Raw genomic sequence first — 26948 nt, 5'->3', positions numbered from 1 at the left:
CATTACACACCCATTTGTGTATATCCAGAATCATATTTTCAGTTTGCATATATTGAACTGGGACAACAGGGTAATAAACTGGGTCACCATTAATATCGTCCTAATTGTATCCCAATGACAATTCAATTCACACTTTGTTGTTATATTATCATCTTGAGGATTGTGTTGGGATAATACTATGCTGGATAGAGGTCGGACAAGGTTACAAAAGACAGAAATGCAAAAAGTGGGACAGCTTAATCCTGACACAATTATTCCACTTCCTGACGGGCCGCTCCCAGGTGGTGATGGTAGGAAACAACACCTCCACTTCGCTGATACTCAACACAGGGTCCCCACAAGGGTGCGTGCTCAGCCCCCTCCTGTACTCCCTGTTCACCGATGACTGCGTGGATACGCACGCCTCCAACTTAATCATCAAGTTTCAGGAGGCTGAAGAAATTTGTCTTGGACCCTAAGACCCTCACAAATTTTTACAGATACACAATAGAGAGCATCCAGTTGGGCTGTATCACTGCCTGGTATGGAAACTGCACCGCCTGTTACCGCAGGGCTCTCCAGAGGGTGGTGCGGTCTGCTTGCCTGCCCTCCAGGACACCTACAGCAACCAATGTCACAGGAAGGCCAAAAAGATCATCAAGGACATCAACCACCACAGCCACGGCCTGTTCACCCCGCTATCATCCAGAAGGCAAGGTAAGTACAAGTGCATCAAAGCTGTGACCGAGAGACTGAAAAACAGCTTCTATCTCAAGGCCATCATACTGTGAAATAGCCATCACTAGCCGGCTACCAGCCGGTTATTCAACCTTGCTCAGCCTATATACATAGACATGGAATCACTGGCCACTTGTATATACTGTATTCTATTCTACTGCATTTTAGTCAATGCCACTCCGACATTGCTCGTCCTAGTATTTATGTATTTCTTAATTCCATTCTTTTACTTTTAGTTTTGTGTGTATTGTTGTGAATTGTTAGATTAGATTTATGATTAGTATCTAACAATTCACAACAATACACACAAAACTAAAAGTAAAAGAATGGAATTAAGAAATACATAAATACTAGGACGAGCAATGTCGGAGTGGCATTGACTAAAATGCAGTAGAATAGAATACAGTATATACAAGTGGCCAGTGATTCCATGTCTATGTACTGTTGGAGCAAGGAACACAAGCACTTCGCTACACTCGCAATAACATCTGCTAAAAATGTGTGTGACCAATAACATTTGATTGATTTGCTTTTCTTTTTTATTTTTTTATTTTATTTAACTAGGCAAGTCAGTTAAGAACAAATTCTTATTTTCAATGACAGCCTAGGAACAGTGGGTTAACTGCCTGTTCAGGGGCAGAATGACAGATTTGTACCGTGTCAGCTCGGGGGTTTGAACTCACAACCTTCCGGTTACTAGTCCAACACTCTAACCAATAGGCTACCCTGCCGCTTTAAGGCATATGAAAGTACACATGTTGCAGAAGGCATTTCTGCCAAAAACCGCATTTTTATTTAAAAAAATAATTAAGTTCAAATGCGTCTCCTGTGAAGTAGTGATGCGCATTATATGCCTAGTTTCCTGAAACAAATCACATTTGCAGTTTGTTTTGGTTGTGTTTCGGATTATGTTGTGCCCAATAGTAATGAATGATAAATAATGTACTGTGTCATTTTGGAGTCACTTTTATTGTAAATAAGAAAATAATATGTTTCTGAACACTTTTACATTATTGTGGATGCCAACATGATTACGGATAATGAATCGTGAATAATGATGAAACAGATGCACCATTACCAATAACAGGGGAGGTTAGCATTTTTTGGGGGGGTATGATATTTATGCCTCAGTAACTTTCTCACTCATCATTATTCACAATTCATTCAGAATTATCCATAATCATGGTACAGTAGCATCCACAAGAGTCACAAGCTTGATGTTGTCATTGCGTGCTAGCAATATGGGACCAAATACAACTTTTGACTAAATTGAATACACTATAAATAAGGGGCCGATTTCAACCCGAGTTGTACACAATTTTCTCTCTATGCCTATTCTGACCTTGAACTTAAGTATGAGATGCACCATATTTAATAAAGGGTTGGCTTAAGATAAATGTACTGAAAACCCTATTTGAATGAAAACTACACAAGGAAATCTGTTGGCAATCAAGTGGGAGAGTTTTCAGCAGTCACATTAAAAGTATTCATCATGCGCAACGGAACCACGCCTACAACGCCTGCTATGCACCTTCATAAGGTAAGTCTGAAGACCAACTGAGAGGTGCACAGGAAAGGCTTACGTAAGAAAGGCGTACATTTCCTAAGTCAGAGTCGGTCCCTAAGTGGATTTGTCCAAACACTATTGACACCTTCAACTGGGGGGAATAAATACACAAAGCGCATTCATTTCTAAATGGTAAATCAGATATGTATAAAAAATACCCTCAAATAAAAGGTGACATTCTGTACTGTTGCCTCATGTGAAACATTGGATCTCCAATCCAACATGCGAAGAGTATAGAGCCAAATTAAAAGTTGAACCTTCACCGTCCAAATAAATACATCTTGGAGTGCATGTATAGAATGTTACAACCGGTACATACAATTGTAGTAACCTTGGTGGGTAGCACATGTGACCTGCAGATCAGTGTAACCAGTAACGTTGTCTGTCTAGCCAGACTGTGTTTCTAAATGGCCCAATCATCTGGTTGTGTAATTACCCTTCCATTTCTCTGAGTTCCTTTCTTTAATTCTGTTTTTTGGCTGCTGATACCTTGTTGACTCTGACTGCCCCTACCACATCAGTGCCATGTCTGGGGAGGAACAGACACCGTCATACTCCCACACAGCCAGTTGAAGTTGTCGGGGAATGAATTCATTCCAGATAATTGTTGTGAGTGAACCCTGTCTCCACATTGTGGAGGAGAGGAGGGGATGAGAGAAGGGTAGGCAGGGCTGCTGCAGGCCAATAAAAGTGTCTGTGCCAAGGAGCCCTGGCATCAAACAGGAGCAAAATTATGGTTGAGATTAATGGGGAAGGCTAAATGTTTCCACAGCTCTAGGTACCTATTTTAAAACCCGACAATGTTGACTGCCTTTTTGTCATTGTTGTTTGTTCTCCGTGAGCCACCCTCCAGTCTTAGGTAGGCTACTGTAAAACAAGTCAGAACAACAGGCAGATATCTGGAGAGCTATAGGCCACCCATACTTATGTACATGTATGAAAGTTTAGTAGTGTATGTTACTAATATCTAAACCTTCATTTTGAATACACACATAAGTGAATTTGTCCAAATACATTTGGTTCCCTAAAATGGGGGGACTGTGTAGAAAAAGTGCTGTAGTTTCTAAATAGTTCACGTGATATGGATGAAAATACCCTCAAAATAAAGCTGTCACTCTGCACTTTATCGTCAGTCATTGTATCATTTAAAATCCAAAGTGCTGGAGTACAGAGCCAAAACAACAAAACATGTGTCACTGTCCTTTGGACCTCACTGTACGCAACAAACCATATATTGGATCTTCTGAGTAAACCATATTGTAAAGACTTGTTGATTGTGCAGAGAAGAGGCAGACAGTAAGAGTAAAGAAAAAAATATAAAAAGGACAAAATAAAGTACATTTTCATAGTTGTTATGTCTTGCATCAAGTTAATCTTGTACCTATGTACAGTGGCTTGCGAAAGTATTCACCCCTTGGCATTTTTCCTATTTTGTTGCCTTACAACCTGGAATTAAAATGGATTTTGAGGGGGGGGGGGGGGGGTTTGTATTATTTGTATCATATCAACACTCCCACCGCTTTCAAGATGCAAAATATTTTTATTGTGAAACAAACAAGAAAGAAGACAAACAAACAGGAAACTTGAGCGTGCATAACTATTCACCGCCCACCCCCCTCCAAAGTCAGTACTTTGTAGAGCCACCTTTTGCAGCAATTACAGCAGCAAGTCTCTTGGAATATGTCTCTATAAGCCTGGCACATCTAGCCACTGGGATTTTTGCCCATTCTTCAAGGCAAAACTGCTCCAGCTCCTTCAAATTGGATGGTTTCCTGCTGGTGTACAGCAATCTTTAAGTCATACCACAGATACTCATTTGGATTGAGGTCTGGGCTTTGACTAGGCCATTCCAAAACATTTAAATGTTTCCCCTTAAACCACTCAAGTGTTGCTTTAGCAGTATGCTTAGGGTCATTGTCCTCCTGGAAGGTGAACCTCCGTCCCAATCTCAAATCTCTGGAAAACTGAAACAGGTGTCCCTCAAGAATTTCCCTGTATTTAGTGCCATCCATCATTCCTTCAATTCTGACCAGTTTCCCAGTGACTGCCCATTAAAAACATGGTGTTCTCAGGGTGATCAGAGGTGTTGGGTTTGTGCCAGACATAGCGTTTTCCTTGATGGCCAAAAAGCTACATTTTAGTCTCATCTGACCAGTACCTTCTTCCTTATGTTTGGGGAGTCTCCCTTTTGGTGAACACCAAACGTGTTTGCATATTTTTTTCTTTAAGCAATGGCTTTTTTCTGCCACTCTTCCATAAAGCCCAGCTATGTGGAGTGTACGGCTTCAAGTGGTCCTATGGACAGATACTCCAATCTCCGCTGTGCAGCTTTGCAGCTGCTTCAGGGTTATCTTTGGTCTCTTTGTTGCCTCTCTGATTTAAGGCCCTCCTTTCCTGGTTTTGGTGGGTGGCCCTCTCTTGGCAGGTTTGTTGTGGTGCCATATTCTTTCCATTTTTTTTATAATGGATTTATTGGTGCTCCGTGGGATGTTCAAAGTCTCTGAATGTTTTTTTATAACCCAACCCTGATCTGTACTTCTCCAGAACCTTGTTCCTGACCTGTTTGGCGAGCTCCTTGGTCTTCATGGTGCCGCTTGCCTGGTGGTGCCCTTCGCTTAGTGGTGTTGCAGAATCTGGGGCCTTTCAGAACAGGTGTATATATACTGAGATCATGTGACACTTAGATTGCACACAGGTGGACTTTATTTAACTAATTATGTGACTTCTGAAGGTAATTGGTGGCACCATATCTTTTTTAGGGGCTTCTTAGCAAAGGGGCTGAATACATATGCACGCACCACTTTTCAGTTTTTTTTTTGTTGAATTTTTTAAAACAAGTTATTTTTTCAATTTCACTTCACCAATTAGGACTATTTTGTGTATGCCCATTACATGAAATCCAAAGAAAAATAAATTTAAATTACAGGTTGTAATGCAACAAAATAGGAAAAACGCCAAGGGGGATGAATACTTTTCTAAGGCACTGTATATGACCGTATATGACAAATATTAGGGTTATCATAAAAACAATTAGCTAGAGTCACCTTTGTACATTTCAGTTCTTTTAATTGCCTTTATTGGTGAAACATAATTCATCAATGGTGTTGAGACATACAGAGACAGCTTCAAGAAAATATATTATTGACAAAAGTTGTGGAAAAACTAATAACAGGGTTTGGAGAATGTTTTCAAATAGACCCAGACCATACATATTAAATCAGTGATACATCTAAGTACAATATTGGTTTGGATCTAACCATCGTAATTTCCTAGCTCTTTGTCCTGGAAACATTATTTAATTATTAGGGAAATGTACAAATGAATCAGAGAAAATGATGTCTGGATTCTCTCTGCATTGATAGAACAATGTGCACCTCTAAATAATAGCCTATAACAAATAACATGACTTGATAAAGGTTGATAACTACTTTGTTGAATATTGGGAAATGTGTATTTTGGGATATCTTATTCAAATATGTATAAAGATGATGCCAGCAGTCATTTTCCAATTCATTGTAAAGATGAGAACTCCATCTTACGATCTCAACCCACTGTGATCCCTTCCCACACGTTCCTGAAATGAAGACCCTAAAAAGACCCCCACATTACCTCTTGAAATTTGGCCCCTGAGGGAATTTCTCATTGATGCTCCGATTATTTTCCTGATGCTGGAAAAGAACAGTTGAAAACACTGACTGCTTCTAAAATATAACTGGCCCAGTTCGCCTGCCCAGGTCAAGAGCGATGCTTTGTTTGCCCACCAAGTTCCATCTTTCCAAAAACAGTATATCTATCTATCCAGGGGCATAGTCCTGATCAACTGGCATTGGGGATTCAAGAGGAATAACAAATGCAAAAAGCTCTATAGAAATAAATATAAAGACACTTTTAAACAACATTGTTCCATCGCTTCACAAACACAAACAACAATAGCTCACACAGCAACATTTAACGTAATGCAATATATTCAGTTCCCCTATTGGTGGGAAAATAAAACTACCATATTAAGCTAACTAAAGCAACACGGAAGAGCAGATTAACATGTTGCCATTTTAAAATGTTGGCATGAACGTGGATGAACAAATAATGCCAGTGTTTTGTCGTCCCTTTTCAATCATTACAGTATTTTGTGAGTTGCTGTACTGCGGAACAATTCAATGTGGAATGTTTATGAAACTTTCTTACCAAATCTAAGTTTAATGGCTGCGGGTTTAGTAACCTCTACAGCCATATATGTATTGTAAATACATGGCTCTGGTAACCTCTATCCATAGAAGGGTCAGACTAAATGACACTTTAAACACAGATCACCCACAGAGGTTGATTTAAATAGAAGTGACCAAAATGAAGTAGTAGTGAATGGACCAATACCAGACATCCATTTCTGCATGTGTTATTCAGTAGTAGAGCATCTGAAGGTTTAAAAAATATATACATGACAAATATAACATAGTCGTGATGATGATGTTGGTACGCTGACCAAGATAAAGTACTTTATGCAAAACCTCCTCATGCAAGGCACTGTAAAGGAACATAACATTGCTTTCCAGCAAATAAACACACACAGGATTCACAAATAGATGACTAAAGCCAGAACTACACCTCAACCTGTTCCTTTTGAGCACACATTGACAATGCTACAGCTTTTAAAAACTCCCTCATGTTTGGTAGTCTTTGGGTTTGAAATATAGGCCTAAGCCTGAATATTTGGTCCAGATTGGAGGATTTTGCTTCCCTGTTGCTCATACTGTATTTCTACAGATTGCAGAATGAGAACAGAACAGTTAAGATTGTTGATAGTTCTGTACAGGAAAGGTGACCCTACTGAAAACCCGAGGCATGTGCAACACCAACTGAGAATCAATTATAGGGGGCGTATTAGATATACCATAAATATTTACACAACACATAGCCAGTTAAAGATTAATGTCACAGTATGTAAATCCCAAACTCCATTCTCCGCTTAGCCCTTCCCTTTTCTACAGAACTATGCATTTCCCCACTTCCCTTTTCAGTACATCTCACTGACTGGACCAGCTGATTAAGTCAAATATTGTACAGTAAAAACAATACAGCCCTGCTGCTCTGGAAGCTACAACCCTGGGGTGAGACTGTGGACTGGGGGAGATCACCACTGGTTAGGGGCTAGCAGAAAAAGCAGGGAGAAGAAGAGAAGTGCTGGGTGGTCTAGAACTTGGTGCTGTGGCTGAAGCTGTCCGACATGATGATGTTCTTGTAGAAGTTGTCAGAGCGCGCCGAGCAGTAACCTTTGACCTTGTCAATGACTTGGTGCACTGGGATGATGGAGGAGGAGGAAGAGGAGGCCTCACCATCCAAGGAGACACTTTTAGGATTGGTCTGGTTGGAGTAACCTTTACCTGTCCAAAGGTGAGGATAGATAATGTCAAGGTTCAAAAACAACACACTGATCTTTGTGCTCTTTAACAATAGTGCACAGTACATTTCATTATTTTCTTTCCTTAAGCTCACAATGGCACAAAACTAATGGCAAAAGACAATTGAAAAATAAGCAAGTGAAAACCACATCACTGAACACATACACAAAATAGATATTAGGCCTAGATTCAATCAGATCGAGCGTTGACCGGCGATAGCAGACACCCGATTAGCAGATGTTTTGGCTGTGTCGGAGGTGGAACTGCGTTGGAGCTGTCAAATCGGTGAGCAGCTGCTCTTGCGATCATTGTCACGAAGCCACGCCCGCCCCACTCGCGGTAGAAGTTCAGAACAAGAAAGTGTCGGCTATATAGAAATAATTTGTCTCAAATTGAAAAATCATTAAACTCATTTATAAGGATTTCTATCAGCCTTATCGAGGTTTAGATTACATTTCACATTCCAGTTTTCGAACTTGTTAAAAAGGCTGCATGAGATTTATCTTAATGCAACTCCGTACAGCCAATGGCAATGTCCTCTTTAGGTATAATGCCTGGAGCCGCTTGTGGATTTGACAGCTCTAATGCAGTTCCACCTCCGACACCATCAAAACATCAGTTATGCGACTGTTGGCCAAAGCGGATCTGATTGAATTGGGCCCTAAATCTATATACAATGATTGTGTATATATGATTGTAGGTTGAATATGTGGCACTCATTTTAAACAATTCTAATGCGTAGGCTTTGCAAAGATGATTTGCCTGTGTTTTCCTGTAACACAGCATGTTTCTTTAGCTTAGAAAATGTTTAAAGTTTAGGTTTATGTCTAGTTCCGTCCCAATCTCAAATCTCTGGAAGACTGAAACAGGTTTCCCTCAAGAATTTCCCTGTATTTAGTGCTTGTTTAAATGGAGTCCCAATATTTTCTGAGCAACAATTCTCATGCATCTCTGCATTCTGGTAGAATTCATTCCTCTACATGCATGCACATTCAAACAATCTTGAAATTCAACCGCACACAATGGACAACTACACATATCTGTGTATATTTCCAACATGTTTGAACCGCTTTCATCAGTTTTTGTCTTATTCTTGCTTCGTTTTGCCAAGTGATAATACATTTGGGTTGGTCTTTGACATTTGATAATGTCAGGGCTAAAACATCCATTGGAGGTTTTGAATAGAATGACTTGAGTGGGTCAATTAAGCACAGAACACAGGCTATGCAAAGCCTTTGGCATCTTTAGTAACAGAACCGCTGGCTGTCTCCTCACTCCTGACACGATATTTATGTCTATTTTCAGTTTGAGAGACAAACAGCTATAATCATGATCACATATTAATCACTGGTTATTCATGAAATGGCATCCTCACTTTGATCCTGTTATTTCACCAAACCAGTTATCAACTTATCTCATACACTCAGTAGTCCTCACATTGCACATGTGTTCTTGATGAGGTAATTTAAGGTCATCCTTAAAGTGTGTACACTGAACCCACCCTATTACTCCTTAAAGAGTGTCCACAATAAAACCAAGTTTATTCTGCAATGTCAAGTAAGGTATTGTAGGACACCTCGATGGCAGCTTCACGCACGATTCTCACCCCTTCGTTTCTCACCCACTGCTTTATAGGCTCTGTCAGACTAGATTAGTCCATTAGCAGGGGGATGCCATTAATCGTTGGATCAGTCCAATATGACAACATCACAGAGTAAATTGCAGATTATCTCACCAAGGCACACATCTGGAAGCAATAAGATAGTGTACTGCACTGTACGCCTGACACGGATGCACAATTATTTTCTCTTGACAAATGATCTTTCACATTACCTGAGATCTCCGTGAAATTAAGATAATTAGGTAATGAATCATCTTATTATCACAAGGTCTGTGTAGACACATGTAATAAGGCACAAACATCATGCTTGAATTGTGCATTTGGTTGTAAAGTATAGGTGAGGGTGATAGCACTATCTCCATCCAATGGGTCAGGGATGCACACAAACACACACTTCTACAATTTTCCATGTGACAGTTGAATGCTGAAATGCAAGCTGTGTGTTTTACTGTGGTATCATTGCTGCTAGCAGAAAACAGAGGCATCCTAGGGGAGCAGAATTAGTGTGGTATGAGTGAGTGAGTGAGTGACATCCAGAACCACTGAGAAGAAGGCAAAGCAGCTCATCTGCCAAACTCTCTTATTGGTCAGATGATATTACTACAACTGTATTTATATTACTTCATGTCCATGTTTAAACCAAGTTAAACATGAATGTTATTAAGTTGTTATAGCATATTATCTTTGATGGAAATCTCAAAATGTTTTTCATTGACTTTAGAGAGAACAATGGCAGAATAGAGGTCTTTGTCGTACAGGGTCTTCATGTCACCATTCAGTCTGGATTCAATCTAACTATCAAAGGAAGCATTTGGCATCGAAACTAAATGCACACATGCCAAGTTTTGTGTTAATGTCAACACAATATTTCTGTTTTAAACGGTAAAATGTGTTATTGTTCTGTGAGACACACCAGTGTTAAGGAAAAGTGCACACGCCCAGCTGTTAGGTTGAATCCAGGCCTTCATGTTCAAAAGGTGAAAGGCCAATAACACAACATCACATCACACTGTAAGGAAGCATGGAGTCAGGCTAGCTTTGATGCAGTTCAGTTTACCTCAGGAGGTTTTCCTTCGTGCTATTGGTGGGCTACATCTACACACACCACAAACATAAATACATACAGGAGGTCAGCCACCATGTAGCCCAGGAATAACTATTTTACACTAAAAGCAAGAAAACACATGTTTCACACAGTCCTTGTAGACATACAGTACCAGTCAAAAGCTTGGACACATCTACTCATTCAAGGATGTGTCTTTATTTTACTATTTTCTACATTGCAAAATAATAGTGAAGACATCAAAACTATGAAATAACAAATATGGAATCATGTAGTAACCAAAAAAGTGTGAAACAAATCAAAATATATTTTATATTTGAGATTTTTCAAAGTAGCCACCCTTTATCTTGATGACAGCTTTGCACACTCTTGGTTCTTCACTATTATTCTACAATGAAAATGGTAAAATGGTTAAAAAAAAGAAAGAAAAAAAAAGGAAATGAGTAGGCGTGTCCAAACTTTTGACTGGTACTGTATATTTTTTTTGTGAATAACTATGAAGGGGAGAAAAGGTAATGTAAAGTATCCTCATAACTACAAAAATAAACTTTGGTATGAACAAAATGTGGATCAATGAAACAGACCAACTGAAAGTAAACAAACCGCTGTGTGTGGCTCAATATTAGACCCTCCCATAGTGTCTTACCTGCATTACTGTTGCGCTTTGCAAAGGGGTTTAGAGTTGCTTTGGCCTTGGAAGTCCAGTTTGCTGTACTGGAGCCAAAAGAGCTGGAGGACAGGGACTTCCCCACCGTGTCTGAGCTGACCTTCTTGGTGTTGTTAGTGGCCGTCTTGCTCCAGTCTGCCACGCAACAAGAAACATTTCACACATACTTATTCAGGCAAAATTAACAGTGAAGTGATCTTTGTTACTTCAGGGTTTTATGGAGTTTCTGTGTATCAATTTGACTGTGTATAAAGCTAAGACCTCTCAACTTTTATACTTTAATAACCATTTTTCTTTGTTACTGTGAGTCCACAGGACACTTTTACTGGACTCCTGTGCAGATATGTACTAGCTTATATTCCAGTGACTTTCACTTCAATAGGAATTCTATTAACATTAGACAAGATTCAATATAAAATGTCAACTGAAAATATTTTAACAAGATTTTTAGCTTGGAATCTTTATCACAATCACATAGGACTTTTATTAGCAATGTACAAGTACAGCAACTTCCCCCCCCTCATCCTAAAACCTGTTATGATAGTAGTGTTCTGAATATCAGGCCAGATATTGTTCCTGAGAGGGAGAAGTCTCTTTGTTGTCTGTTTCCGGTCAGATCTTTACCTGAGTTGTCTGCCAGGCGGAATCTGCCACAACACAAGTATCTCCTCCACTGTTTCTGGACATTCTCCTTCAGTGCACAGTGGAATATGAAGATGAATAAACCTGTTAGCCAGAAAAGAACAATGGAGGAAATAGCTGTTTAATAACAAGGAAGATGACAGAGAGGACAAATAAAAGAGAGCAAGTTTGGTTCGTCTTTCAATTGCCAGATGTTGTACCAATGAGACCTCTGGTGGAACAAATAGTATACGACATGACAATGAGTAGATTACTTATTATTGTTACCCACAGGAAGCTGCTGAGGGGAGGACAGCTCATAATAATGTCTTGAAAAATGCTAATGGAATGGCATTATGAATTCGATACAATTTCACCTATTCCGCTCCAGGCATTACCACGAGCTCGTCCTCCCCAATTAAGGTGCCACCAACCTCCCTTTGGTCTTAACATATAATACATTAGAGACCTGCTTCGTACAAGAGTTTAAAGATAAACAAAAGACACCTTTGATCCAAACATTCACATATTAGTAACCAATACTACTGTGTATTTTCCTTTAAGGTGAACAGCGCACCATAGGATGGCCCTGTACCTTGCAGTGAGTTGGAGATGGAGAAGAGGTACATGAAGGCCAGGTTGACGGGTCCCCAGGCGAAGAAGGCGAAGCCCCAGGTCATGCCCAGGAGGAAGGTGAGACTGATGACGCTCCTCAGATTCCTCAGCACCTCCTCACGCAGAGTGCGGTTACTGCGCTTCCCGTTGCGACCGCAGATCTGGATCATAACCACGATGAACATGGCGACGTTCAGGAGGAAGATGACAGAGAAGTAGCCCACACATGTTACATAGAACACCACATGGCTCCGGATCCAACAGCTGGGAAGAGAGGAGGAGGAAGAGGGGAGGAGGAAGGGGCCAGGAGAAGAGAATTGGTTGCCGTTGGTTAACTTACATGTTTTAGCTGGAAGGCTGGTCTAATATCACATATATTACATACATTATGCACTATAGTACATAGTTCTGGTCCTATAACTGACATATGGGAAGACATACACTTGGATTACACAAGTCTAAGACTCCATCTACATACAGAATGTCATATTTTTTTATGCTATCTCTTGAACTTGATGCAGGACTCACAATTCAGAAGAGCCTTGTCCAGTCTCCCCCTTTCCATACTCCATTTTCCCATAGGAGTTTTTGTCAATAGCTACCACTGTAGCAACTATCGCAGCAGGCAGACCTGGAAGTGAGACATGGGGGGAAATTATATATTTTTAACATTCAGGTATATGTAGGGTTGCAAAGAGAGGGTATATTACTGGTAACTTTCAATTGTCATTTTTTATTGTATCACATGACTTTTGGGGTACTTCAGATTATAACAGGTTTCTGTACTTATCTCTGGACATCTTGTTTAAAATGTAATGACAAAGCTGTATAACATTATTCTAGATATAAACCATCAACTAAGTGAACACCATTGGTATTTAATATGAGGGTTTCGGCATGAAATATACTTTATATATATTTTTTTTACACACTTGTACTTATTTTATAATGTCAATATGTCTTTGTTGTAAATATTTCACAACTGGTGGCAGTTGTGAAAAAAGTAAATAGTTGGAATTCTGTAAACTGGCCGTTGGGGTGGGCTTGGTGTGGGATGTGGTATTTGGGGTGGGCTTGGTGTGGGATGTGGAATTTGGGGTGGGCTTGGTGTGGGATGTGGTATTTGGGGTGGGCTTGGTGTGGGATGTGGAATTTGGGGTGGGCTTGGTGTGGGATGTGGTATTTGGGGTGGGCTTGGTGTGGGATGTGGTATTTGGGGTGGGCTTTGTGTGGGATATGGTATTTGGGGTGGGCTTGGTGTGGGGTGTGGTATTTGGGGTGGGCTTGGTGTGGGATGTGGTATTTGGGGTGGGCTTGGTGTGGGATTTGGTATTTGGGGTGGGCTTGGGGTAGGATGTGGAATTTGGGGTGGGCTTGGTGTGGGATGTGGTATTTGGGGTGGGCTTGGTGTGGGATGTGGTATTTGGGGTGGGCTTGGTGTGGGATGTGGTATTTGGGGTGGGCTTGGTGTGGGATGTGGCATTTGGGGTGGGCTTGGTGTGGGATGTGGCATTTGAGGTGGGCTTGGTGTGGGATGTGGTATTTGGGGTGGGCTTGGTGTGGGATGTGGTATTTGGGGTGGGCTTGGTGTGGGATGTGGTATTTGAGGTGGGCTTGGTGTGGGATGTGGTATTTGGGGTGGGCTTGGTGTGGGATGTGGTATTTGGGGTGGGCTTGGTGTGGGATGTGGTATTTGGGGTGGGCTTGGTGTGGGATGTGGTATTTGGGGTGGGCTTGGTGTGGGATGTGGTATTTGGGGTGGGCTTGGTGTGGGATGTGGTATTTGGGGTGGGCTTGGTGTGGGATGTGGTATTTGGGGTGGGCTTGGTGTGGGATGTGGTATTTGGGGTGGGCTTGGTGTGGGGTGTGGTATTTGGGGTGGGCTTGGTTTGGGGGTTCGTGGATGGCTTTGACCATTTATTTGGAATCCTCACATCTTAATTATTGTTAAAAAGAGGTTTGGTCCATTTTGGATATTGGGTACTACATTTATTGAATAGTAGATGAATCCTATAAATTGAAATGACCAATCTGGGTTAAATTGTCTTTCAACAAAATAATGTTTCAGGAATTATAATCTTATCTGTTTCTAACTATAGAATCCGTTTCAGAACAATCTGAGATGGTGGGTATTGAAATCCTCTTTCTTGTGCTTTTTGAGGTGGAATGACTAATTTTTGATTCAATGCTTTTTTAATTAATTAAGCTATTTTCAATAATACATTACCAAAGTTACCATAGATTGCCATAGATGACCTGTTAATTAAAAACATTTGAGACAGTTCTGGTCACTTTGGCAAATTACCGGTAGTTTTGCATTCCTAGGTACAAACTAAGTTTGAAATTCAGTGTATAGCGAGAATAATGCATACCATGCATTTGCATTTTAATAGGAATTTGGTCTATGACATAGCCAGCATACTACATAGTAATTAGTTTATCCAACTTCAGTGCCACTTACCCCAGCCGACGATGCAGAACTTGAGAATGTACCTCCGGATGTAGGTGTTGAAAACTTTGACCAGGGCGATGTACATGTGGATGGACTCAAGGCCCATCCAGGTGAAGGATGTGAGCAGGAAGAAGTGGAGGAAGACGGCCACAGCCACACACAGGCCCTCCATTTCGAAGGAGGCCAGCCAGCCATCCAATAGGAACACCATGTTGAGGAAGAGCAGTGACGTGCTCAGGTTCATCAGAATCTTGGACGGGTAGTCACGACGCAACTTCCTGTAGAGAGGACAGACACTGAATAACACTGTCTGACTACTACAGTTCTGGTTGTCTTTCTTATAATATCATGGTCAATGACTAGGATCAATAGTCCACCTGACGTAGACAGGAAGAATTCATAAGACTAGTTATAGGAGTATTTCCTGATCACATGTTGGAGTTGTCCAAAATGGCAATATACTCACTCAAAGGCGATATAAGTCAGAAGCGTTACAGCAGAGAAGATGGCCGATATGCCACATCCGATGTAAGTGATGAAGGTAAGAATCTTGGTGTTTTTCTCATCAATCTGTGCAGCAGATCCAGAGATATCCTTCACAGAGAATACAGAAAGTAAAAGTATTCACCAAACAAGCAAGTCAAGCTCGACTTGCAAGCTATACTCCCAAGTTATACTGTAAGATTCATACTATACAACGACAAACGGCTGGTTTAAATGAATCAGAGAGTCACAATTATAAGGTGAAAGAGTCTCCAACTGGTTTAATGTGAACACAAGTCTTACCATTAGGATGCCAAAGTGTGTGAGATGGTCACAGAGGCAGATAGTCTTGTTTCCATTGGACATGGGACTAACCCTGCAGCCTTTACTGTTCCAGCCACCTGAGTCGTCTTGTGGAGACAAAGACAAACTCTCTAGTATATTCTACAATTGTAAGGCTTTAACTTAAATTGAGATTGACATACTCTGAGTGTACAAAACATTGTGCTCTTTCCATGGCATAAACTGACCAGGTGAATCTAGGTGAAAGCTATGATCTCTTACTGATGTCACTTGTTAAATCCACTTCAATCAGTGTAGATGAAGGGGAGGAGACAGGTTAATGAATGATTTTTAAGCCTTGAGGCAATTGAGATATGGATTGTGTATGTGTGCCATTCAGAGGGTGAATTGGCAAGACAAAGTATTTCATTGCCTTTCAATGAGTTATGGTAGTAGGTGCCAGGCGCACCGGTTTCTGTCAAGAACTGCAACACTGATGGGTTTTTCACGCTCAACAGTTTTCAGGTTGTATCAAGAATGGTCCACCACCCAAAGGACATCCAGCCAACTTGACACAACTGTGGGAAGCATTGGAGTCACCATGGGCCAGCGTCCCTGTGGACCGCTTTTAACACTTTGTAGAGTCCCTGCCCTGACGGACGGAGGCTGTTCTGAGGGCAAAAGTGGGTGCAACTCAATATCAGGAACGTGTTCTTAATGTTTTGTACACTCGGTGTATATTTCAACAAGCAAAATATTAGTTTTTTTCCCGACTTACTTTTCATGGTAAAATCCCAGAACATGCAGGTTGGCTTTGGCTTTGGCTGAAAGACACAATCACTGTGTGATTACAGGTTCCAGGTGTTAATTTGTACTGTACTTACGACTTTAACTGTTGAACTACCATCCGGCATCAACAATCATCAACTGAGTGGTTACAGACAAAATGTTTTTACCTAAGTGGAATGAGAAAAGAAGAAGAGCGAGGACAAAAAGTTTTTAAAAAACAGGGGGACCGGAGGGAAGCAAAGAGAGGAGAAAGGAACGGATTTTGGGAAGTTTATTTCCAAAATGCTATTTTTTCACATTTGTGTTTTTTCATCCAAATGATTGCTTATGGGTACCTTTGTGTGTGTGTAAAGTATTACTGTTCTCAGATGTATATTTCCTAGATTTTAAATGTGTATGAATTTATATTTTAAAATTCTAAACGTTATATATATCCATTGTTTAGCTGGAATGGAATATTCGTATCCTGTATATTTGACTGTGATATGTGGTTCTTTCTTAAGATGAATGCACTTAAGTCGCTCTGGATAAGAGCATCTGCTAAAATGACAAATGTCAAATGTAAATGTTTTGCATACAGCTTTCATATTACTGTATTGAAATGGTTTAAATATTGATGTCAAAAATGTATTTGCACAGCTCTTTATTAAAAAATGTAGTTATTTGTTACATTTGACTGTGCAAAGCCTAGCAGTACTACTCATTTCTCTGAGAGTGAGGCGGATATGTAGCATTTTGCCCCCCAAAATATGATTTGCCTCTCTGAAATAAAACCATCAAGTGATAGGTTTTAAACAAATAAGTTACTTATGTCATTAAACAACCCCATGCCATGATTAGCTAGTGAAAAAACGTTTTTAAGAATTTCTTTTAAACAATAAAAGCTCATTTACCAACATTTTCTGAAAATAGATGTATCATTTTGGAATGAAACTCTTCATATAGAGGTGAGAGGAGGAGGGCGGGTAGACTACCTGGTAATTCAGGTGTACTATCTCAATCTCCACGGGATCCTGCAGGTTACTGATGGAGTAATTGCCCACACTGCTGGCCACGACATAGCTGTTAAGAGACATCCCGTCCTGTTTGTCCTGAGAATGATCAATAGAAAAGTTTGATTTTGAAATATAAACACATAACACTCAAAACTATAGATGCACATACCGGGCATACGAATCACCATGCGTTAGTAGGAAACAGGAAAATAAATCACAACACGCTAAGCAGACACACCAGATGTGTTGAATTGCATCAGAAAGAGGTATAAACCTGAAAATATCACTCAAATCTATAGATTCACATACCAGACACATGAGTCACCATCCATGAAAAGGATGTGCGAGAAAAGAAAACATACTGTTATATGCTGAAAAGACACTAAATCAGATACATTCCATCAAAAAGAGGTATAAACCTGGAATAGTCCTATCTTGCTGAAAAACATGAAGTTAATCCTGGAGATGGCAGCGGTCTCAGCGTCGGTTAGGTTTTTGAGCAAAGTAGCTGGCAGTGTGACCTGAGCCAGGGGATTCAGCTGATTAGACTCAAAGTCAATCTGGTGGGAGAGAAGTTAGTTAGACCATTGACATTGCCATTAACAATTCGAATTTGATTATTCAACGTAGACAGAGGTATGCTGATTATTATGCTGATTATATCATGAGTCCCCTGCTGTATCATCTGGAGGTCACTTCCAAACCTCCGTGGTGGACAGGTGGCTTATGACTAAAGCGTGCCCATTCTGCTGGCACAGCATTGGCACAGCATTGACACATATGGCAGGGGCATAGGGTAAAACACATGAAACCGAGCGAGAGGGAAGGCTGTGGTGGACTTGACGCTAGTCAGCTGCATCATGTTCGCTTCACTCTACGATCCTTGCAGAATGATAGATGACAGGACTCCCACTCTGTCCATGTGTGTCACAAGGTTGCGAGTGTGTTGTGGGTACAGAAAACATTCTTAACGACTTAAACAAATAGACATCCTGCCATTTATGTTAAATGGGCTCAACGGGCCTGATGGGTTGTGAGTTTACCTTTAACACACAACTAGAGTTTCCACGGGAAGGCTTTCCTGGAAGCCCTGCCTGACTATGGAAGCCCTGCCTGATTATGGAAGCCCTGCCTGATTATGGAAGCCCTGCCTGATTATGAACAGTCCCTGCATATATAGTACCACACTGCCCAGTACAGTACAGCACAGCAGATAACACTGATTTCTGTATAACTCTTCTGTATAACACTGAGCCTAACTGTCCGTACCTGGAGGTCTGTGGTGTTGGGCTGTATGAAGGCACTGAAGGAGGTCCCGTTGAACTTGCCATGGTTCAGTGTTGAGATGCCCAGAGCCAGATTTTTAGAGGTGATGCTCACTGAAGGCCCATCAAACTCTAACTTCTGAACCAGCTCATCCACCGTCTTCAATGTCCTACACGCAGATAGAGAGTTATCATACTAATGGACTGGATAGTGACTTTCACTAGGGTCTCACAGTGCTTTACTTTGGTACAAAGAGACCACACAAAGTCAACATACAGTACATCTACCTGGGAGATATAGTCATAACTCATTTATGCTTACTCCCAGCATGCTGGACACAGTAAGAGGTGGGTTCTGAGGAGAGGAGAGACCACGGCAGTGGGAGCAGACAGGGTGAAGATGAGGAGAAGGTATCTTACCTCTCTGAGGCTACAGCCAGGGCTGACACGGAGCTGGTCATCACGTTGGAGATGATGTTCAATACGGTGGTGGCCAGAGTGGTGTTGATCTTGGCCACGTTGACCAGCTCCTTCACTTTGCCCACCACCTTGGACACCTCGTCTGTGGAGAGCTCGTTGTTGGTGATGTCAGCAAGCTGGTCGGCAACTTCAGCAGCGTTCTCTGTTTGGGGAAAGTTAGGCAGAGAGAAAACAACTAGATGAGGGCTGTCAATAGATAATCATTATTAGTTGTCTGCTGACTGTCCACTCTCTGCCATGGTGAGGCTGTAAACACGTTTTATCTCTAAAACGGCATCTCAGTGGGCACCTCTGTCCCTCTATCGTGTTGAGATCAAATATATCTCAAGTATTCATTCTTGCAGCTGTTTTGATTCTATCTGCTGTGAAATCATTAAAGTGATTTATTTAAGATGTCGGTGGCCTACCTGCTGAAACATTGATGGAATCGATATCAGTGCAATTACTGATGTCTGGGGCGCCCCAAAACGCTGTGTAATTCAGGGGGCTGATCACACTGGGGACAAATCAACACAAAATCAGATCTAGTATTTTAAGATTGATCCAAGATGAATTACCTCAAACAAGTTCATGCATACAATGTCAGCATATCAATAGTTTGACATAGTTTGATGTAGTGAATGTGTCAGTCTCACCATGTTCTGGATGCAGTCTGGTCTTTGTTGGGGAAACAGGGGACATACTGAGTGACCGTTGGTCTGCTCTCTGGCCAGATATAATGGAGGGGAGTTTCCTCCAGGCAGTTCTCTGAATGAGAGAGAGAAAACCGTGCAACTTAAAAATGTTAACACCGCACATCAGCAATATATTAATTTCCAATGACTACAAGAAGAAGGTGGGAAACGTTAGAGGCATTCACATTTCAAACCTAATCGAATTAGGAGGTGCTTAGAATCTGTGGTGCGACTGTGCACCGTAAATTATTACTTCTTCTCTGGGCTGTGGGAGTGTCATGTTTTTCCAGTCACTTTCTGCAGTAATAAGAGAGGCATTGAAGTGATTAAAGCAGGTCTGGGTGAGATCATGTCCTACCGACAGACTGCACGTCGACAGTTTCTAGCTCCAGTCCATTGCCAATGTTAGGGCTGCTTCCCACCATCCTGGTGGAGATGGCTACTTCTTCCAGGGTCAGATTGGTGCTGGTCTGATAGACCAGCAGGGCCTGGCAAGTGAATCTGGAGGGGGAAGAGGATGAGGGAGAGGATGAGGGAGTAGGAAGAGGAGCAGGGATGGGGAAGAAGGAACAGGGGGAGGGAAGGAAGAGGAGGAGGGGTGGGGAAGAGGAGGGGGAGGAGGAGGGGTGGGGAAGAAGGAAGATGCGGATGGAAGGAAGAGGAGAAGGGGTGGGGAAAAAGGAAGAGGAGGAGTGTGGGGGAAGAGGAGGGGGAGGAAGGGTGGGGAAGAAGAAAGAGGGGTGGGGACAAAGGAAGAGGAGGAGGGGTGGGGAAGAAGGAAGAGGGGTGGGGAAGAAGGAAGATGAGGAGGGGGGAGAAGGAAGAGGAGGAGTGTGGGGGAAAAGGAAGAGGATGAGGGGGGGAGAAGGAAGAGGGGGAGGGGTGGGGAAGAAGGAAGATGAGGAGGGGTGGGGAAGAAGGAACAGGAGGAGGGAAGGAAGAGGAGGAGTGTGGGGGAAAAGGAAGAGGAGGAGGGGTGGGGAAGAAGGAAGAGGGGTGGGGAAGAAGGCAGATGAGGAGGGGTGGGGAAGAAGGAACAGGAGGAGGGAAGGAAGAGGAGGAGTGTGGGGGAAAAGGAAGAGGAGGAGTGTGGGGGAAAAGGAAGAGGAGGAGGGGTGGGGAAGAAGGAAGAGGGGTGGGGAAGAAGGAAGAGGAGGAGGGGTGGGGAAGAAGGAAGAGGGGTGGGGAAGAAGGAAGAAGAGGAGGGGGGGAAGAAGGAAGAGGGGGAGGGGTGGGGAAGAAGGAAGATGAGGAGGGGTGGGGAAGAAGGAACAGGAGGAGGGAAGGAAGAGGAGAAGTGTGGGGGAAAGGGAAGAGGAGGAGGGGTGGGGAAGAAGGAACAGGAGGAGGGAAGGAAGAGGAGTGTGGGGGAAAAGGAAGAGGAGGAGGGGTGGGGAAGAAGGAGGAGTTGTGGGGAAGAAGGAAGAGGAGGAGGGGGGAGAAGGAAGAGGAGGAGTGTGGGGGAAAAGGAAGAGGAGGAGTGGTGGGGAAGAGGAGGGGGAGGAGGAGGGGTGGGGAAGAAGAAAGAGGGGTGGGGAAGAAGGAAGGGGGGTGGGGAAGAAGGAATTGGAGGAGGGGTGAGAAAGAAGGAAGAGGAGGAGGGATGAGAAAAAAGGATGAGGGGTGGGGAAGAAGGAAGAGGAGGAGGAGGGAGGGAGGGGTGGGAAAGAAGGAGGAGGGAGGGAGGGGTGGGGAAGAAGGAAGAGGAGGAGGGATGGGGAAGAAGGGAGAGGAGGAGGGGTGGGGAAGAAGGAAGAGGAGGAGCGGTGGGGAAGAAGGAAGAGGAGGAGCGGTGGGGAAGAGGAGGGGGAGGAGGAAGAGGAGGAGGGGTGGAGAAGGAAGAGGGGTGGGGAAGAAGGAGGAGGGGGGAGGGGGGAGGGGTGGGGAAAATGTAAGAGGGGGGAGAAGGACGAGGAGGAGGGGTGGGAAAGAAGGAAGAGGAGGAGGGGTGGGGAAGAAGGAAGAGGAGGAGGAGTGGGGAAGAAGGAATAGGGGTGGGGAAGAAGGAAGAGGAGGAGGGGTGGGGAAGAAGGAAGAGGAGGAGGAGTGGGGAAGAAGGAATAGGGGTGGGGAAGAAGGAAGAGGAGGAGGGGTGGGGAAGAGGGAAGAGGAGGAGGAGTGGGGAAGAAGGAATTAGGGGTAAGGAAGAAGGAAGAGGAGGAGGAGTAGCAGGAGACTTAACACACATGGAAAGGCAGGCCTAATGAATTACTATTATTTTTTACGTGGTCAGGAAAAACTCTGATCCTTACCTACTACAGTATACCATAGTAAAAATTGGCCTTACTTTTTACTGGCACTCCTCTTTAGCTGTGAGTCACTGTTAGGCTGGATTCTGGAAACAAGATCGACAAATTAGGGTGGACATTATTATTGACCTGTAATACAACTCTAAAGAATAATACATTGAATGGACATGGAGGTAGGTGCATCTTATGATGGTACAAATATCTAATTGCTTACCTGAAATTATCGACATAGACCACATGTGTCCAGTTTTGGAATGTTTGATTGAGCTGTTAATGAATCAGTAAATCAGTCAATTCAGTGAGCTCATCTGGTATTCTACCCATGCTTTGATCCAAGATGAATTGAACATGACAACAAGCCTTACCCATTGTGCAACAGTTTTCTCAACATCAGACTCTGTTAGTTTGGCCTCCTTGTCATTGACAACAAAGGAGATCCTGTAGAAAAGACCCTCTGCAATTGAAAAGCAGAAAAAAAACAATCTATATTTGACACAGGTAATTTACAACACTTAATGGAACATTTGTCTGTGCTGCATAGCAGAAGTGCAGGGGTTGAGACATAATTTAGTCATTTAAAATCCAATTTCATATGACAAATGATGTTGAAAGGCTGCTACTCCACAGATAAAACATGTGGGGGGAGTGTTTTGTCAGGAAAAGGATCAATTAAAATACTCTGTTATCATCCTAGATGACACTTATCAAAATGGAACTAATGGCCATAGTGCATTGTATAACTGATGTGTATTCACGGGCCAAATGGGTGATTGTAAATGAGAGCATATCAGTGGAGGCTGCTGAGGGGACGACGGCTCATAATAATGGCTGGAACATAGCAAATGGAATGGCATCAAATGGAATGGAAACCAAACCTTATTCCGCTCCAGACATTATCACGGGACCACCCTCCCCAATTAAGGTGCCACCAACCTCCTGTGGAACATATACTGTGTGGTACATCACTCTGTTTGTGTTGGTGGTCTGCTGCTATGCCTCACAGCCACCACAAGATGGCTCCCAAGCCTCTCCTGTTGTTAGTGCTGAACTAGCTACAGTACGATGCTGTTTCTACTCCATGCCAAGACTGTTCTTAAGAGACTCCAGTGATTGCCGATCGGGGAGGAAGGCCACCTCCGAATGTTTTGAAGTATCCAAAATGTATGTGGTTTATCTTTGTTGATCAAGGGCGTTCTTTTCCTTTGATTTGTTATAGTATAGCAATAACAGATTACATTTAGATGAGCAGTTATTGGCACTAAAATCAAATGATAACAGCATTGGAAGTCTCCCAAGAAACAGGAATGATTGAAAACTTAAAATCACAAGAGAGCTGCGCCCCATGAGGGACGCCCCATCAGCCGAGCAGAGGCCACTATAGAGCTTAATGATTGGTAAACTACAGTACACGCCTATGTTAATGTTCTACGCCCCATCCAAAATCACAACACAACCTCAATCATCAACCTCCTCCAACAGGGCACCCCATTTTCACCAGATTAGATTTTCCCCTATCAACATACCACCACTACAACAGTAGCATTCAAAGCAGAGATTAGGTGGTCGAGAGGCTCTCTATCTTTTTGTTTCTACATCTACGTTGTTATTGCAAAACATACTGTTCCCGGTTGAAAGTCCACACAGACATGATAAATGAAAGCGAGCTTTACATTGGCATGGGGCAATAACAGGGGTGCCCGCGGTGCCAGCTGAGGTCCGTGGGGTGGCGTGTGTGGTGGACACTGTGCCACTGCCTGCATTCACCACTCTATGTGGAGTGGTAAGAGGCAAGTAGGGGCCCTTTGTGGCTACAAAAGACTGCTCATCCATGCCAATGACGGCTAGTGGATTGGGAGTTGTCTGTGTCTCGGTCTCTCGGTCTGTGTTGGTGTTCTGATTCACAGTCACATTGTTGCCAGGGCCCATACTGCTTCCTGACGTGCTTGCAGCAGTGGAGGGTGTGTGATCGATGAGGGCCGGTCCATGTTTACCACCCTGTGTGTCCTCACTGTGGTTGGCCCTCCAGGGGACTGATAAAAGGCCAGCCCCAGTAAGGTAAGTGTTTAGGGCCATAGGAGGCTGGCTGTTGGAGGTAGAGGTGGACTGGATATTTGGGAAAACAGTTGGCTGTTTGTTGGCAGTGGTGAGTTGTATGTTTGAGGCAGAAGGGGGGGGGGTATTTCTGGTAACAGCGGTGGGCTGTATAATTGCAGCTTTAATGGTGGGGTTACTGGAGGCAGAAGCAGTGAGCTGTGTGTCTGGGGCAGCGGGTGATACTGTGCTCTCTCTGCTCTCTCCATGCCAGGCCAGCGTTCCGTCAGTTCCAGCAGGCTGAGTGGGCTTTGATTGGCTGCCAATGAGTGTGGAGGATTGTTGGAATGCAGCCGTTGATCGGGTGGGCAGTGAGGCGCCAGCTCCCGAATCAGCCATGTTGGCTGCTCCGGCAGACAATGTCCCACTCAGAGGGGGGATATGGGTGGGAAGGGGAGTCGGGGTAGGGGCGGGGAGCAGCCTCTCCTCTCTAATACGAGGAGGGTTTGTTGTCATCGGTCTGTGGAATAAGAGGGCTTCAGAAGCGTCTGGCATGAGCTGGTCTGCCCTGGAGGTCATGGTGGAGAGCGGCTCAGACACTGGGGTGTGTGTGTCTGTGTGAATCACAATGCCAATACCACTGACCGGCCGTTTCCAGCCTAATTCATGCATGTAAGCATGCCGCTTGGGTTCATGAGTAACAACACTGTCATATTCTGAAGCTGTGCTGCTGATGAGTGGCGTTGGCAGAGCCAGAGGACGAGAGGGGGCTAGCAGGGAGGAGTAGAGGTGGAGGCTGGCCTGGGAGAGATATTCAGATCCATCATCATTGATGTGTGAGGTCCCATGGTGTCCAAGCTGGGATACAGATGGCTCGCTCTGCGTGCTGGGGCAGAAGAGCGAGATCAGTGATGGAGAGGAGGCCGAGCCACTTATGGGTGACATGTGGACTTCTTCTCCTTCCTGTCGAGCCGAGTGTCTCTCCATCCCATCTGCACTTTCCCATTCAGTAACCGTGTTGATATTAAGCTGCTCTGGCAAGTCTGTCACAGACAGGAGGTCAGAGCTGAGAGAGACCAAGCTGAACGTGGTGCGCAATGCATCCCTCCACTCCTGTCTGCTTGGGGAGATTGTATTAGGAGGTGAGGACTGAGAGAAAGTCCATTCGTCCGTCACGGTGGCTGGGAGTAGGGCCTGGTGGTGTAGTTGCTCTGTGATAGGAGTGACAGATAGATGGGATGTATGTGAAAAACCTCTCAGGTTAGAACTGAGTGGATTAAAGCCCTCCTGCCCCTCCGAGCTGCCCAAAACACTGTCTGACACACTGCTCATATACGACGATGGTTCCAGAGCCAGAGGTGAATATAAACTGATCCACTCACTCTGGCTACCTGACTCAGAGGCAATACTCTCACTGGGAACCATATCGTCCACGGGATGAGAGTTAGTCAAGGAGGAACTTAATTGATTCCTCAAAGAGGGTAAAACTAGGTCACGGTGGTGTTTGTCAGAGGAAGAGAGGTATGTTTTCTCAAGGACGGGTGTCAGAGCTGTAGCGGAATCAATAGCGACTGACAGAGACAGTGGACGGGGTCTTGTGCCCTCCCGCATTAACTCATGTCTTTGAACCTCCATGGGAGGGAGCGATGTCTCTGTCTCAGTGGCGGCTGGCCTGACGTGTCTTGAATGACTAAGATCACTTTGTTCCATACTGTGAACGGAAGAGGGGGAGAACGCAGGATGGGGAGCGGTGGGGAGAGGTATGGTCGGAGTGGTGGGGAGGGAGTTAGGGGCCTGTATCTCTGTGATCACAGCTGTCCATAGGCTATCTGGCATGGCAGACGTGGTAGGTATGGATATGGGACTGGGTGTGGATGTGTAGTCTTTAGGTATAGAGACCTTCACTGTGGGGCCATTGTCAGTGGTAATCCCGACCCTCTCAGAGAAACAGAGCTTGGCTACTGTTAATAATGAGGGAGACTGTGTGGCGATGTTTGAGAGGGACTGAGTGGTTCTCTCTGCTGTTTGCTCACTGAAGCCGCTGCCGGGCCGGGCCTGATCCGTTTGCACACCTGTCCTCTCCGGAGTCGTGCTGAAAGGAGGGATTTGAGCCCAGCTGCTGTGTGCTGCCACCACCACACCCTGCTCCCCGGTCCTAGCCTCTCTCCCAGCCTCTGTCAGCGCGCCTCCTGCCAACGCCTCCTGGGGCAGACTGGGCTCTGATTGATTGTGTAAATGTTCCCCTCCTCCCATGGCGGTAACAGGGTCGCTCACAGTCACACGGCCTGGGCCCTCAGTACTGACTCCAGTCCCAGCGTGGGAAAGGTTCTGTGGGCCGGAGGCGGCCAGAGCCAGGCCTTCATCCAGGGAGTAGGACGAGTCATATTGGAAAAGGCTAAAGGGGTCATCCCCTAGGTCCAGGTCGTAAATGAATGGCTCAGAGCCTGATGTGTACTCCTCCAGGGGCTCAGTCCAGTTCACAGTGCTGCTGTTGCTGTTCTCTCTGCTGGGACTCAATGGGATCCAGTGGGGGGGAGCCATGGGCTTATTCTTCTTACGGTTGCTGAGTGATGCTGACGCCACTGCTGGGAAAGACTCTACGTCCTCCGCATCGCTACTGTTCCCAACATCCACCGGTCGCCATGGGAACAACCCCTGGGGACTGGTCACGGCCCTGGATACGGCATGTGTTTTCCTGGCCACGGGCGCCGTTGTTGTTGTAGTCACCTTGGGCCTGAGGGACATATTTGTTGCTGGTACAGGATGAGGCTTGGTTAGATAGAGGATGGGTCTGACTGGGAGGCGGGTAACAGAGGCCTCAGGTTTCTTCCTCACGGGCCAGATGAGTGGGGTTGAGATGTAGCCCAGGGAGGTTTTAGAGCTGCGGGGGCCAGGCAAGACGTGAGGCCTGGTGTGGGGTGTGGTGGTGGTGGAGGAGGTCACTGGACGGGGCGTGAGCCGGAGCACAGACCACAGATACG

At 44.1% G+C, this 26948-nt stretch overlaps 1 protein-coding gene across 17 annotated transcripts in view; it reads right to left on the bottom strand.

Moving 5' to 3' along the window:
- Positions 1–5329: 5329 nt before the first annotated feature.
- Positions 5330–26948, bottom strand: part of LOC139407127 (adhesion G-protein coupled receptor G6-like) — a 60072-nt gene continuing 38453 nt past the window's right edge. For 10 of the 17 annotated variants that reach the window (XM_071150541.1, XM_071150539.1, XM_071150550.1 and 7 more), the window contains 19 exons: positions 22302–22390; positions 22151–22203; positions 21975–22022; positions 20046–20188; positions 19649–19760; positions 19421–19509; positions 18954–19155; positions 18538–18703; positions 17688–17828; positions 17248–17364; positions 16263–16308; positions 15506–15612; positions 15186–15313; positions 14729–14997; positions 12796–12898; positions 12248–12531; positions 11656–11757; positions 11011–11166; positions 5330–7662 (listed from right to left, as the gene is read on the bottom strand). In XM_071150541.1, the coding sequence (XP_071006642.1) occupies positions 7472–7662; positions 11011–11166; positions 11656–11757; positions 12248–12531; positions 12796–12898; positions 14729–14997; positions 15186–15313; positions 15506–15612; positions 16263–16308; positions 17248–17364; positions 17688–17828; positions 18538–18703; positions 18954–19155; positions 19421–19509; positions 19649–19760; positions 20046–20188; positions 21975–22022; positions 22151–22203; positions 22302–22390 (2546 nt within the window). In that variant the 3' untranslated portion in view covers positions 5330–7471. Of the gene's footprint in view, positions 7663–10358; positions 10397–11010; positions 11167–11655; positions 11758–12247; positions 12532–12795; positions 12899–14728; positions 14998–15185; positions 15314–15505; positions 15613–16262; positions 16309–17247; positions 17365–17687; positions 17829–18537; positions 18704–18953; positions 19156–19420; positions 19510–19648; positions 19761–20045; positions 20189–21974; positions 22023–22150; positions 22204–22301; positions 22391–23555; positions 24148–26948 lie in introns of those variants that run through there. The other 7 variants (XM_071150548.1, XM_071150547.1, XM_071150546.1 and 4 more) reach the window with 2 other exon arrangements.

Source organism: Oncorhynchus clarkii, chromosome 4 (assembly GCF_045791955.1).
Source record: "Oncorhynchus clarkii lewisi isolate Uvic-CL-2024 chromosome 4, UVic_Ocla_1.0, whole genome shotgun sequence".
Lineage (NCBI taxonomy): Eukaryota > Metazoa > Chordata > Actinopteri > Salmoniformes > Salmonidae > Oncorhynchus > Oncorhynchus clarkii.
This window is presented reverse-complemented; position numbering and strand designations above follow the sequence as displayed.